The sequence below is a fragment of the Oncorhynchus gorbuscha genome, linkage group LGY (genome assembly GCF_021184085.1).
Source record: "Oncorhynchus gorbuscha isolate QuinsamMale2020 ecotype Even-year linkage group LGY, OgorEven_v1.0, whole genome shotgun sequence".
Taxonomy (NCBI): domain Eukaryota; kingdom Metazoa; phylum Chordata; class Actinopteri; order Salmoniformes; family Salmonidae; genus Oncorhynchus; species Oncorhynchus gorbuscha.
In genome coordinates, this window is record NC_060199.1 from 2,141,793 (window position 1) to 2,155,922 (window position 14,130).

Below are 14,130 nucleotides of genomic sequence, written 5' to 3' on the forward strand. Positions count from 1 at the left end.
ATTCTTGCATGATTATACATTTTTGTATGGGAATTCTATGTTTTTACAGTGTTTGTAAATGCAGAATACATTTTTAATTTACGGTTTAAATCAAATATTTGTGAGGTGTACCTGACATTTTCACTGTGACATACATACATGCATGCATGCATAAAGTTGAAGTCGAAGGTTTACATACACTTAAGTTGGAGTTATTAAATCTTGTTTTTCAACCACTCCACAAATGTCTTGTTTAACAAACTATAGTTTTGGCAAGTCGGTTAGGATATCTACTTTGTGCAGGACACAAGTATTTTTCCCAACAATTGTTTACAGGCAGATTATTTCACTTATAATTCACTGTATCACAATTCCAGTACGTCAGAAGTTACCATACACTAAGTTGACTGTGCCTTTAAAACGTTTGGAAAATTCCAGAAAATGATGTCATGGCTTTAGAAGCTTCTGGTAGGCTAATTGACATCATTTGAGTCAATTGGAGGTGTACCTCCAATTGAAAAATTACTTGTGTCATGCCCGAAGTAGATGTCCTAACCTACTTGCCAAAATTATAGTTTGTTAACAAGAAATGTGTGAGGTGGTTGCAAACTATTTTTAATGACTCCAACCTAAGTGTATGTAAACTTCCGACTTCAACTGTATATACACATATAGACACACACAAACACACTGAACAAAAATATAAACACAACATGCAACAATTTCAAAGATTTTACTGTTACAGTTCATATAAGGAAATCAGTCAATTGAAATAAATTCATTGGGCCCTAATCTATGGATTTCACATGACTGGGAATACAGATATGCATCTGTTGGTCACAGAGACCTTAAAAAAAGAATGGACTTCACAATGGGCCTCAGGATCTCATCACGGTTTCTCTGTGCATTTCAAATTGCCATAGATAAAATTACATTGTGTTCGTTGTTCGTAGCTTATGCCTGCCCATACAATAACCTAGCTTCTTATGTTGGATCCCGCGACACAGTTGCCATCAGTTGCTGGGACTGCTTGTATCTTTCCAGTGATCCTGAGGAGCTATTTAGCATCGCAGTTAGCCTAGCTGCTAGCTAGCTGGACATCAAGCTAGTGAGGTGTTCTTGAACGCAGCCCGCGACGAGGTTAGCCATTGTGACTGGGACCGCGGATTGTTCCGGGTTTGTGGCTGTCTAGATCCCTGCTGTTTGTTGTTTTCCATCTTCCCTGTGACCAGTCCTGTCTGGAACTGAGAGGAGTAACAGCATAACATACGTTGCTATAGCTACCATGACAAAGACCAAAGCCGGCGGGAGTGCCGTTGAGGACAGCGGTGTCTGTCACATGTGAAGGATCTTTTAAACAAACAAAAAGAGATAAGCAGTTGTTACAACAACAAGAAAATAGATTCAAGTGTTTTGTCCAAATGCCTTTTTTATTCTACTAATAAAAGAATGGCCGACCTGACCAGAGAGATCCAGGACCTGAAGAACAGTTTGCAGTTCTCCCAGGGTCCGCTCGACGAGTTGAAACAGGAGAACGACAAGATGACAGAACTCTGTAAGTCACTGAGAGAGGACATCAGTTCTGTGTGTGAATCCATGATTAATCAGACTATCTGTCATTGCTATCTCGAGGGACAATCAAGGCGGAACAACATGGTTGTGGACGGAATTGCAGAATCTCCACACGAGGCCTGGATGTAGTCTGAGGACAAAGTGAAGATGGACCACAGGAGGATTGGAGTGGAGCGCGCCCACAGGACTGGAAAACCCACCACCGGCCCAGGTGATAGGCCCAGGTGACAGGCCCAGGTGACAGGCCCAGGTGATAGGCCCAGGTGACAGGCCCAGGTGATAGGCCCAGGTGACAGGCCCAGGTGACAGGCCCAGGTGATAGGCCCAGGTGACAGGCCCAGGTGACAGGCCCAGGTGACAGGCCCAGGTGATAGGCCCAGGTGACAGACCCAGGTGACAGGCCCAGGTGATAGGCCCAGGTGACAGGGCCAGGTGATAGGCCCAGGTGACAGGCCCAGGTGATAGGCCCAGGTGACAGGCCCAGGTGATAGGCCCAGGTGACAGGCCCAGGTGACAGGCCCAGGTGATAGGCCCAGGCCGATAGCGCTAAAGTTCCTGAGGTTCAAGGCCCAAATAGCTGTTCTGGAAAGACTGAAGGACTTGAGAGGAACATATATCTTCCTCAACGAGGACTATTCTGAAGCTGTGCGCCAGAAGAGGAAAGAACTGATCCCGGCCATGAAAGCTGCCAGAACACGTGGGGACATTGCTTACATCCTCTACGACAGGCTCATTGTCCACCCTCCCTCCCAGAAGCCCGGCAGCACACACACGCACACCAATTGATTAATGGACTGCTGAATGTATATCTATTTTTCTCTTGCTTTGTCTGCTCTTTTCAATATGATGTCTATCCCTGATAAGCTACCCAGGAAAGTGCTGACAATAGCCCATTATAATATATGTAGCCTTAGAAATAAGGTTCATGAAATCAATAACTTGCTGACATCAGATAACATTCATATATTAGCCATTTCTGAGACTCCCTTAGATAATTCATTTGATGATACATCAGTAGCAAAACAAGGATATAACATTTATAGAGACAGAAATGCTTATGGGGTGGTGTTGCTGTAGATATTCAGAGCCACATCCCTGTAATGCTTAGAGAAGATCTTATGTCAAGTGTTATTGAAGTGTTGTGGTTGCAGGTTCACTTGGCACATCTAATCCCTTTTCTTTTGGGGTGATTCTATAGGCCACCAAGTGTTAACAGTCAGTATCTAAATAAGATGTGTGAAATGCTTGATAGTGTATGTGATGTAAACCGAGAGGTCTATTTTCTTGAGGACCTGAATATTGACTGATTTTCATCAAGCTGTCTTACTTTAACCAGTGTCTGTAATCTGGTTCAGGTTATTAATCAACCTACCAGGGTGTTTACAAACACTACAGGAACAAGATCATGACCATGTATTGATCACATTTTTAAGTTGAGAAGACTAAATGACTTGGCGTTACCTTAGATTGTAAACTCTCATGTTCAAAACATATAGATGAAATGGCTGCAAAGATGGAGAGGTCTAGCCGTAATAAAGAGATGCTCTGCTTTTTTTGACACTGCACTCCAAGAAGCAAGTTCTGCAGGCTCTAGTTTAGTCTAATCTTGATTATTTTCCAGCCGTGTGGTCCAGTGCTGCAAGGAAAGACCTAGTTAAGCTGCAGCTGGCCCAGAAAAGAGTGGTGCGTTTTGTTCTTAATTGTAATCAGAGGGCTGATATAAATACTATGCTGCCAGTCTCTCTTGGCTAAGAGTTGAGGATAGACTGACTGCATCACTTCTTCTTTTTATAAGAAACATTGTGTTGAAAATCCCAAATTGTTTGCGTAGTCAACTTACACACAGCTCTGACACACACACTTATCCCACCAGACATGCCACCAGGGGTCTTTTCACAGTTCCCAAATCCAGAACAAATTCAAGAAAATGTACAGTATTATATAGAGCCATTATTGCATGGGACTTCCTTCCATCTCATATTACTCAAACAAACAGCAAACCTGGTTTAGAAAAACAGATAAACGCAACACCTCTCGGCACAACGCCTCTATTTGACCTAGATAGTTTGTGTGTATGCATTGATATGTAGGCTACGTGTGCCTTTTTAAAAATGTGTGTAGTTCTGTCTTTGAGCTGTTCTTGTCTAATGATGTTCTGTATTATGTCATTCTGTATTATGTTTCATGTTTTGTGTGGACCCCAGGAAAAGTAGCAGCTGCTTTTGCAACAGCTAATGGGGATCCTAATAAAATACCAATCCCTACCGCCACTATGGGGCACTCTGTTGACATCAGCAAAACGCTCGCCCACATGACGCCATGCACATGGTCTGCTGTTTTGAGGCTGGTCGGACGTACTTTCAAATTCTCTAAAACGACGCTGGAAGCGGTTTATGGCAACAGCTCTGGTGGACATTCCAGCAGTCAGCATGCCAATTGCACTTTCACTCAAACTTGAGACATCTGTGGCATTGTGTTGTGTGACAAAACTGCACATTTTAGATGGGCCTTTTATTGTCCCCAGCACAAGGTGCACCTGTGAAATGATCATGCTGTTTAATCAGCTTTTTGATATGCCACACCTGTCAGATGGATGGATTATATTGGCAAATGAGAGATGCTCACTAACAGGGATGTAAAATGATTTGTGCACCAAATCTGAGAGAAATCAGCTTTTTATCCGTATGGAACATTTCTGGGATTTTTAGATTCAGCTCATGAAAAATGGGACCAGCACTTTACATGTTGAGTTTATATTTGTGTTCAGTGTGTGTGAAGACAATTTGTCTTGAGTAGAATTTAAAATGTTGCATCGAGAAAGGGACGGGGGGTGTAGCGAAGGTATGGTGCGTCCATTTGTCAATGTCTGATTTCTTGATTGTCTTAACTCACCACGTACATCACTACATTTTTTATTTGTCTCACACAAGTCAATATTGTTTTACTAAGTCTGTTTTTTAACATCCACTGTGAATGATAGTTCCTCAGTATTTGATTTTTTTTTCCCAACACTCCCGACCTCAATAATCAAAAGAGTAATATATATGATCTGATGATCCCATAGGGCCTATTGCTGAATTCAAAACAACTGGGAACTCGGGAAAAGTCTCGGGGTTAAATCATGACATCAGTCATTTTCAGGTCGGGAAGTTGGACCTCTAGAAAGAGGCCTGAGTTCCCGAGTTGGAATTCGGAGTTAGATGACCTTTCAAATCGATATTCTGAGGGCAGAGAACATTTGATAGAATGTTGCACTTCACTAGCAATAGCTCAAGTTGAGACAGATAGAAAGGGAGGCAGACAGGCGGAGTAGAGAGACGCATGTGATTGAAAGATATTTTCTACTGTTTTTATTTGTTGGCTTTAGGCCTAATGCATTTTACATAGTTGATAATATATAGGCCTACTGATGTGTTCTATGCTCATAGTTCTCTAGCTGCCAATGGATCACAGTGGATTAATTTGTCCATATGGCAGAGGCTAGTGTTCTTGCCAAAGTTGAATTTGAACTTTTAGATTTTTATAATTTTACATCAGATTTTATGATTAACTACGTGACAAGGATTTTGAGAAACAAAACGTTATTATTTAAATGAAACTTTTCCACGAAAATGCGCATATAAAAAAAACAATAACTGGCACGCAGATGGTAGAAATGGTAGGATAAATTGTAAGCTTCCTTAAATTCATGAGCAGCCTATGGTCTTTAGGCTATTATTACAGCCATTAAAAATATTGCAAACTGGGCGAGCACATGCACACAGCAGGTCCATAAAAAAAACGTGCCTCTCTATGGAAATCAACCGCCTGTCCAATTGATTCGTTCTGCCGCCGGGACTGAACCCCTCCCTCACTTGCACCATAGCAGAGAGGAAGAGACGAAGCGAGGGGATAAAATGGCCCAAAATCTATCTTTTCCAGCAGGTGTTTTTTTCGCTCATCAAGTGAGGAGTTTTTGTATTGAGGTCAATTAGTGTCGAATTTGGTTATCGTGTAATGGCTTATTTTCTACATGTGGCTTATTTAATCAAATATACGTTTCGCAATTATTAGATTGTTACAAGTGTACTAATATAGGTATGATGTGACATCCCTGCAACTTTGAGAAAAAATACTTTATATCGGAGTTGTGCCTGGTATTCACTAGCAAGCCACAAAGTCACAAACCCTGCCTATTTATACAGTTTATCTTATTACAATTGGATTTAAAACCCAACATTAACCCTAACCTTAAAAAAACATAACTTTTTTGTTTTCGCGAATTGTTTTACTGTATAGCCAATGGTGACTTTGTGGCTGTGATAACTAGCCCTCTCAATGGCTAGAATGGTCCCACCTGATCTTGCCTCGTCCTGACTGCCAGTTACTTCCATATTTGAAGCCACTAGTATCTGGTCAATATAATGGATAATCTGTTACTTTATGCCGTGTTTAAAACAACTGGGAAATGTCAATGATCTTCAGGTCGGAAAGTCTGAGCTCTAGAAAGAGGACTAAATCCGATTTCCCAGTTGTTCTTGAACGCACTGAAGTCGGAAACGGAGATGTACAAATTGTGAATTCCGAGCTCCCAGTTGTTTTGAAAGCGCAATAGGATGTCTTGATGTGCCCATGATTGTTGTTCCTCTGTAGTCGATGATAGATTATTGTCATGGTTTTCATTATCTTTAACCAGTGGTGTAAAAATACTTTAAAGTACTATTAAGTCGTTTTTGGGGGTATCTTTACTTTACTAATTATATTTTTGACAACTTCTACTTTTACCCCACTACATTCCCAAAGAAAATAATGTACTTTTTACTTCTTACATTTTCCTGACACCCATAAAAGTACTTGTTACATTTTGAATGCTTAGCAGGACAGGAAAAATGGTCTAATTCACACACTTATCAAGATAAAATACCTGGTCATCCCTACTGCCTCTGATCTGGTAGACTCACTAAACACAAATGCTTTGTTTGTAAATGGCTGCGTGTTGAACTGTGTCCCTGGCTATCCTTAAATTTTAAAAACAAGAAAATCATGCTTAATATAAGACATTTCAAATTATTTATAATTTTACTTTTGATACGTAAGTACATTTAAAACCAAATACTTTTAGAATTTTACTCAAGTAATAGGTGACTAGGTGACATTTACTTTTACTTGAGGCATTTTCTTTTAAGGTATCTTTACCTTTATTCAAGTGTGAAAATGGGTAACTTTTTCCACCACTGTCCTTCACATCATCCTTGTAGCGCCTAATGCTGCGTTCAAGACAACTGGCAACTCAGAAATCTCTGATATCTGACTTTAGTGCGTTCAAGACAACTGGGAACTCAGAAATCTCTGATATCTGACTTTAGTGCATTCAAGACAACTTGGAACTCAGAAATCTCTGATATCTGACTTTAGTGCGTACAAGACAACTGGCAGCTCGGAAGAAAATGAGTTCAGACCAGGACAAATCATTTTGAACCGTCAGCCAACTCATAATTCCAAGTTTGAAACTCTGGTAACTTTCTAGAGATTAGACTTTCCTCAAATCACTGACATCATGATTTGAACAGTTTTTTTCAGAGTTCCCAATTATCTTGAAAGCACCATAAGTGCTCCTCCAGGACTGCGTTCAGTACATTTTTACGCCCTGGTACGTTCATTTGAACGGAAACGATGCTGTTCTGAATGACCTGTTGAAAAACAGGGAGGGGCGGGGTTGTGGAACAATGTAAGCATGGCCACTGCCCATTAAATATGTCACTTGTTGCTTCAAGCCTCACCTCGCCATACCCACCAAATGGGAACCAACGTACCTAAAAGCGTGTTCAAGAACGTTTTGGGGAAACCTGTTGTTCAGTAGGCTACAAACTGTTTCACAATGTAGCAAACGATCAAGTGAACTGAGCGCACCTCAGGCGTAGGCCCATGTTGACTTTGATATTTTTGTCAAATTGGCAATCTTATGTTTTGACTTGGGCAAGCAGTAGTCGTAGAGTGTTACGAGAAATCGCGTGGCATCTGCCAGAGCAGGTGTCACGGGAACTGCGTGCGCAATGGACACATCTGTCACCTTTCCCAAAGCGCAGGGGACTCTTGAATTCAAGCCATGTGTATAGGTATAAAGAGTACCAACTATCCTGCCAGACCTACAAACCTATATCAAGCCCAATGGTGATTTTAGCATGTAAATCTTGGTAGGGAAAAAAACAAAGTGGGATACATGCCAGCAAACCACTACACTAAACAATACATTAATTGCACTATAACGGTGACAATTGAAATGTACCAACTATGGCATATGATGGAAACATGGTGAAGCCCCAAAATTGCCCTCCCTGGAAGCCTGTGTTTCCGACATAAGGAAGTGGATGGCTGCAAACGTTCTACTTTTAAACTCAGACAAAACAGGGATACTTGTTCTAGGTCCCAAGAAACAAAGAGATCTTCGGTTGAATCTGACAATTAATCTTGATGGTTGTACAGTCGAACCTGATCTCTCTTTTGAAGAACATATCAAGACCGTTTCAAGGACAGATTTTTTCCATCTACGTCACATTGCAAAAATCAGAAACTTTCTGTCCAAAAATGATGCAGAAAAATTCATCCATGCTTTTGTCACTTCTAGGTTAGACTACTGCAATGCTCTACTTTCCGGCTACCCGGATAAAGCAATAAATAAACTTCAGTTAGTTCTAAATACGGCTGCTAGAATCCTGACTAGAACCAACAAAAATGTGACCATATTACCCCAGTGCTAGCCTCCCTACACTGGCTTCCTGTTAAGGCAAGGGCTGATTTCAAGGTTTTACTGCTAACCTTCAAAGCATTACATGGGCTTGCTCCTACCTATTTTTCCAATTTGGTCCTGCCGTACATACCTACACGTACGCTACGGTCACAAGACGCATGCCTCCTTACTGTCCCTAGAATTTCGTAGCAAACAGCTGGAGGCAGGGCTTTCTCCTATAGAGCTCCATTTTTATGGAACGGTCTGCCTACCCATGTGAGAGACGCAGATTCGGTCTCAACCTTTAAGTCTTTAATGAAGACTCATCTCCTCAGTGGGTCCTATGATTGAGTGTAGTCTGGCCCAGGAGTGTGAAGGTGAACGGAAAGGCACTGGCGCAACGAACCGCCCATGCTGTCTCTGCCTGGCCGTTTCCCCTCTCTCCACTGGGATTCTCTGCCTCTAACCCTATTACATGGGCTGAATCATTGGCTTACTGGTTTTCTTCCGTGCCGTCCCTAGGAGGGCTGCGTCACTTGAGTGGGTTGAGTCACTGACGTGGTCTTCCTGTCTGGGTTGGTGCCCCCCCTTGGGTTGTGCCGTGGCGGAGACCTTTGTGGGCTATACTCAGCCTTGTCTCAGGATGGTAAGTTGGTGGTTGAAGATATCCCTCTAGTGTTGTGGGGGCTGTGCTTTGGCAAAGTGGGTGGGGTTATATCCTGCCTGATTGGCCCTGTCAGGCCCCGTCCGATGACACCCCCGGGGGTGTCATCGGGCGGGGCCACAGTGTCTCCTGACCCCTCCTGTCTCAACCTCCAGTATTTATGCTGCAGTAGTTTATGTGTCTGGGCGCCAGGGTCAGTCTGTTATATCTAGAGTTTCTCCTGTCTTATCCTGTGTCCTGTGTGAATTTATTAAGTATGCTCTATCTAATTCTCTCTTTCTTTCTTTCTTTCTTTCTTTCTTTCTTTCTTTCTCTCTGTCTATCGAGGGACCTGAGCCATAGGACCATGCGTCAGGACTACCTGGCATGATGACTCCTTGTTGTCCTCAGTCCACCTGGCCGTGCTGCTGCTCCAGTTTCAACTGTTCTGCCTGCAGCTATGGAACCCTGACCTGTTCACTGTGATTACTATTATTTGACCATGCTGGTCATTTATGAACATTTGAACATCTTGGCCATGTTCTGTTATAATCGCCACCCCTCATAGCCTGGTTCCTCTCTAGGTTTCTTCCTTGGTTTTGTCCTTTCTAGTGAGTTTTTCCTAGCCACCGTGCTTCTACACCTGCATTGCTTGCTGTTTGGGGTTTTAGGATGGGTTTCTGTACAGCACTGTGATATATCAGTTGATGTAAGAAGGGCTATATAAATAAATTTGATTTGATTTGACAAGTGGATAAGAGGCAATCCATAATTGTTTTAAAGACATAAATGAGCGAGCTACGACGGACATAGTCAATTTTTTGTTTCGCAATTTTGAAATGTACAGCGACAGAATTCAGAACATGGGCCGTTCTTACAGTGTTGTCCCTGTACACCAAGTCAGAACCGTAGGATAAATAAAGGGGGCATATAATCAAACAATGAAAGCTCTTACAATATTTGATAATTATATTTATCTAAAAAAGGTAATAGGCTACATGTGCACCACCAAGTCAGAACAGTAGGTGAAATTAAGAGGGGTAAATAAACCAAATTATTAGGGTGAGGCACATGGGCTACTAACAGTTTACTACACAACATAGTGTTACTTTCTTAGCTACAGTATACATATCTCCCTGGCATATTACATCATTTATGCAGCAGCATACAATACATTTTTGGACTGACCTTGTTGTGCTGTGCTCACTTGAACAGGAAGTTGGCGCAGCAGTCCTTTGCGGGCAAATTTTGTCATCATGGTCTGGCATTCTCTGGATGGTGCTTTCAAAACAACTGGTAACTCAAAAAAAAAACAAGGTTGAATCATGATGACGTCATTGATCTTGAGGTTGTAACTCTATAAAGAGGCCGGATTTACAATTCTGAGTTGGATGACCATTCAAAACATATTTCCCAGTAGGTGCTCATTTATTCCCGACTTCCCAGTTGTCGTGAACTGAGGCACAAATCATGCGTCATTAACAGCATGGCCAATGTTGAATGCTCATCATTTTCAATTTGGAAAATAGCCCCTTAAAATCCGAGATTTGGGACAACACAGCCACTGTCACTGATTCCTTCCAAACCACTCATTGTTGAATTTACGATTTTCAACTTGTTGTGTAATGTTTATGTACAATGTCCAATGAGCACAATATGGCCATGTTTGTATGCAACTTTATTAACTCAATTATATAAATGTGTACATTGTTTGCAAACTGATATGGGCCAGGTATTAGTGCCTAAATAACATGCAAAACAGGCAAGGCCAAAATTACGGGCTCAAAACAGGTGCCCTGAATGACGGGTGCCACTGATCTCGTCTAATGATGTACCTCTGAGGATGTCAATGGTAGTAATGCCGTGTGAGTTGAAAGTGAAATTAGGCTAGTCTTTCGAGTTCAATGTGTGGCTTAGTGTGGTATTTTACTAAATAGACTACATTTATTGACAATACAATTACCAGTCTAGCCTATCAATGCTTTATAATCACTAGGCTATGTGATCCCATTTGTTTTTAATACCGCCTTTGAGCTTTTGGTGACAGCTACAGTAGACTAAACCAGGCACCCAATATAGATTATATTCATGTCTGTAATGTAGCAATTTCTGATTGAGTTTAACTCTGCCCTGGCTGGCTGCGCACGCAGAATTCAACCAGAGCGCGTCGTGTGGTCTGGCAGTTTCCCTCTGTTCTTCATCTCCTCCGTAACCCGCTGGTGAGAACGACTGACTATGGTTTCTGCCCCGACCGGGAATACACCAAGGAACAACACATCTTTGAGAATGAATGGATTATATGCCGGCCTCGGGGTCAGAAATGACCATCCACTCGCGGAGGTGCGCGCTGTAGGTTCAGGGTAGAATGCGAAATTGATGTAGGCTCAAGCTTAGACAATTGGCATCCCAGCTTCGTCAATAACAGCTCGTGGGTACCGAACCATTCTAATTTCATTTTCTACCATAGCGCATTGAGGATATCAGTTATTTTTTGTCGTTTATTTTGACATTTCCCCCCTTCTCGTTGCGCAGTTAAATGTCTCGGCTGAGACAGGATTCGCGTCATGCTTCGCGTCATGCTATTTATGGGATTTGTATTTTCTTCTCCACGTAAAGACCAACAGCTCAGAGGCATATGAAAGAGATGTGACACGGATTCCACACATCGAAGGAGGGGGCTGCTAAGAGAAGAATATGAAAAAGCAAGACATTAGAGAGACCATCCATTTTGTGTCTGGAGAAGATTTTGAGGAAGGTGACACTGGGATAGGCATAATTATAGAAACAGGAGCCTCTGAATATACATTCATCGACATGGGAGCACCCAGCTGTGAAAATACATGTTGGGCCTATTAGTCGTATGATTACAATGACTAGGCCTATATGACAATGGCTGGATCATGTCCAATAAAACATCATTACATTTGATTCCATCTTGTCGGGAAAAATACAATAGGAAAAGATGACCCAGAAATCGTGATGACCCTGTCATCCACCAGTACCTTCAGCTTCATGTTATAATGTGGAGTGGCTGCGGGAGAATATAAACTAAATTGTACATAAATATCCTCGATTTGTAGGCCTATTTCATAATGTAACAACTTCCTTTTGCATATTTATTTCAAGGTAAACGTTGAATTATTGTCTGTTGGGGGCGTATCCATTCCAAGTGTCAAATGAAATGAATATCGGACATTGGAATTTGACAGTAAAGGGAGCAACCTCGATATAATTGAGGCTAATGTTTATAATCCAAGGACATATCCGATGGCAAACAGAAAATAAGTAGGTCTATAGCTGTCATATGAACAAATGGCCTCCCAATGCTCAAGTGAATGATGGTCTCTATTCCCAATCTTATTTGTACACCCTCCACTAATTTCTGGATTCAAAATGTATTACCCCGAATGGAAACCATATGTGGCCCACTTGATTTGAAACAAGTGTTGTTTTTTCTCCCATTGCTGAACATGCTGAACAAACTGCTTTTCAAACGCAGACAATAGTCTTACTGTCAAGTGCGAAAATATTTTTTGATGCTTATAGTCAGATTTTTTGTGAGTGACATTAACAGAGGTGGAATTGATGACACATATCTTGACACCGTTGTTGTCCTCTGGGGATATTGCACGGTACAAGCCAGGAGCACTACCAGAGTCACAGGCCAGGAGCACTACCAGAGTCACAGGCCGGGAGCACTACCAGAGTCACAGGCCAGGAGCACTACCAGAGTCACAGGCCAGGAGCACTACCAGAGTCACAGGCCAGGAGCACTGCCAGAGTCACAGGCCAGGAGCACTACCAGAGTCACAGGCCAGGAGCACTACCAGAGTCACAGGCCAGGAGCACTACCAGAGTCACAGGCCAGGAGCACTACCAGAGTCACAGGCCAGGAGCACTACCAGAGTCACAGGCCAGGAGCACTACCAGAGTCACAGGCCAGGAGCACTACCAGAGTCACAGGCCAGGAGCACTACCAGAGTCACAGGCCAGGAGCACTACCAGAGTCACAGGCCAGGAGCACTGCCAGAGTCACAGGCCAGGAGCACTACCAGAGTCACAGGCCAGGAGCACTGCCAGAGTCACAGGCCAGGAGCACTACCAGAGTCACAGGCCAGGAGCACTACCAGAGTCACAGGCCAGGAGCACTACCAGAGTCACAGGCCAGGAGCACTGCCAGAGTCACAGGCCAGGAGCACTGCCAGAGTCACAGGCCAGGAGCACTGCCAGAGTCACAGGCCAGGAGCACTACCAGAGTCACAGGCCAGGAGCACTGCCAGAGTCACAGGCCAGGAGCACTGCCAGAGTCACAGGCCAGGAGCACTACCAGAGTCACAGGCCAGGAGCACTGCCAGAGTCACAGGCCAGGAGCACTACCAGAGTCACTGGGAATTGACACTGTTGTTGTACTCTGGGGATATTGCACGGTACAGGCCAGGAGCACTACCAGAGTCACAGGCCAGGAGCACTACCAGAGTCACAGGCCAGGAGCACTACCAGAGTCACTGGGAATTCGACACAATTCAAGTGCAAGTTCAAGTTTTTGTCTGTTTCGCTCAAAATGTGGAGAGTTGTATTGTAGGAGTGGCTCACGACAGAAGAAGAACAAGAAATGGAGATGAATCCGAGAATGTGATGATGATGCTGGATACACAGGTAACAAAAAACTTTATAGTTTGCAATTAAGTTATTGATGACAAAGGTGATTGTGTTTTCATCTGTAGATCTAGGCTACCTGGACAGACATTAAACAGAAAATAACGTTTGTCACCAAAACACATCAATGTATGGTCTGATTTGCTATTTAATCACTATTTATTTGCTTTATCACGATGAATGCAAAAACAGCATTCAGAGTACAAACGAATATAAACAACCTGGATGTAGTTGCTAGAATGTTTTGGAATAGATTATCATAATAATTCACTATTCAAATAACCGCCCCAGGCAGGGGGATGCTCTTTGTATGGACTTTACAAAAGAGACAAGGCAGATTATGGCCAGTCATGGCCAGCGTGGGGGATGTCACAAAACTATCATTCCTAAAAGACGTGTCCAGAGATTTGGTCAACTTCATCAGGGTCAGCTATACAATATGGACCACTTGTTCATGTCCTCATTGCATGTAGTGCAACAAGACCAGGGGTTGGAACCAAATAATAATTTTCACTGGAAAGCAACTTTCACTGGAGACGGGGGCGCACCCCCCCCCCCCCACACACAAATGTTA

At 42.8% G+C, this 14,130-nt stretch overlaps 1 protein-coding gene across 5 annotated transcripts in view; it reads left to right on the forward strand.

The window, feature by feature from the left end:
• Positions 1-11,075: 11,075 nt before the first annotated feature.
• LOC124016638 (ral guanine nucleotide dissociation stimulator-like) overlaps positions 11,076-14,130 on the forward strand; it is a 106,826-nt gene continuing 103,771 nt past the window's right edge. For 2 of the 5 annotated variants that reach the window (XM_046332168.1, XM_046332170.1), the window contains exon 1: positions 11,076-13,556. In XM_046332168.1, coding sequence (XP_046188124.1) covers positions 12,486-13,556 — 1,071 coding nt within the window. In that variant the 5' untranslated portion in view covers positions 11,076-12,485. The remainder of the gene's footprint in view (positions 13,557-14,130) is intronic. The other 3 variants (XM_046332171.1, XM_046332172.1, XM_046332169.1) reach the window with 2 other exon arrangements.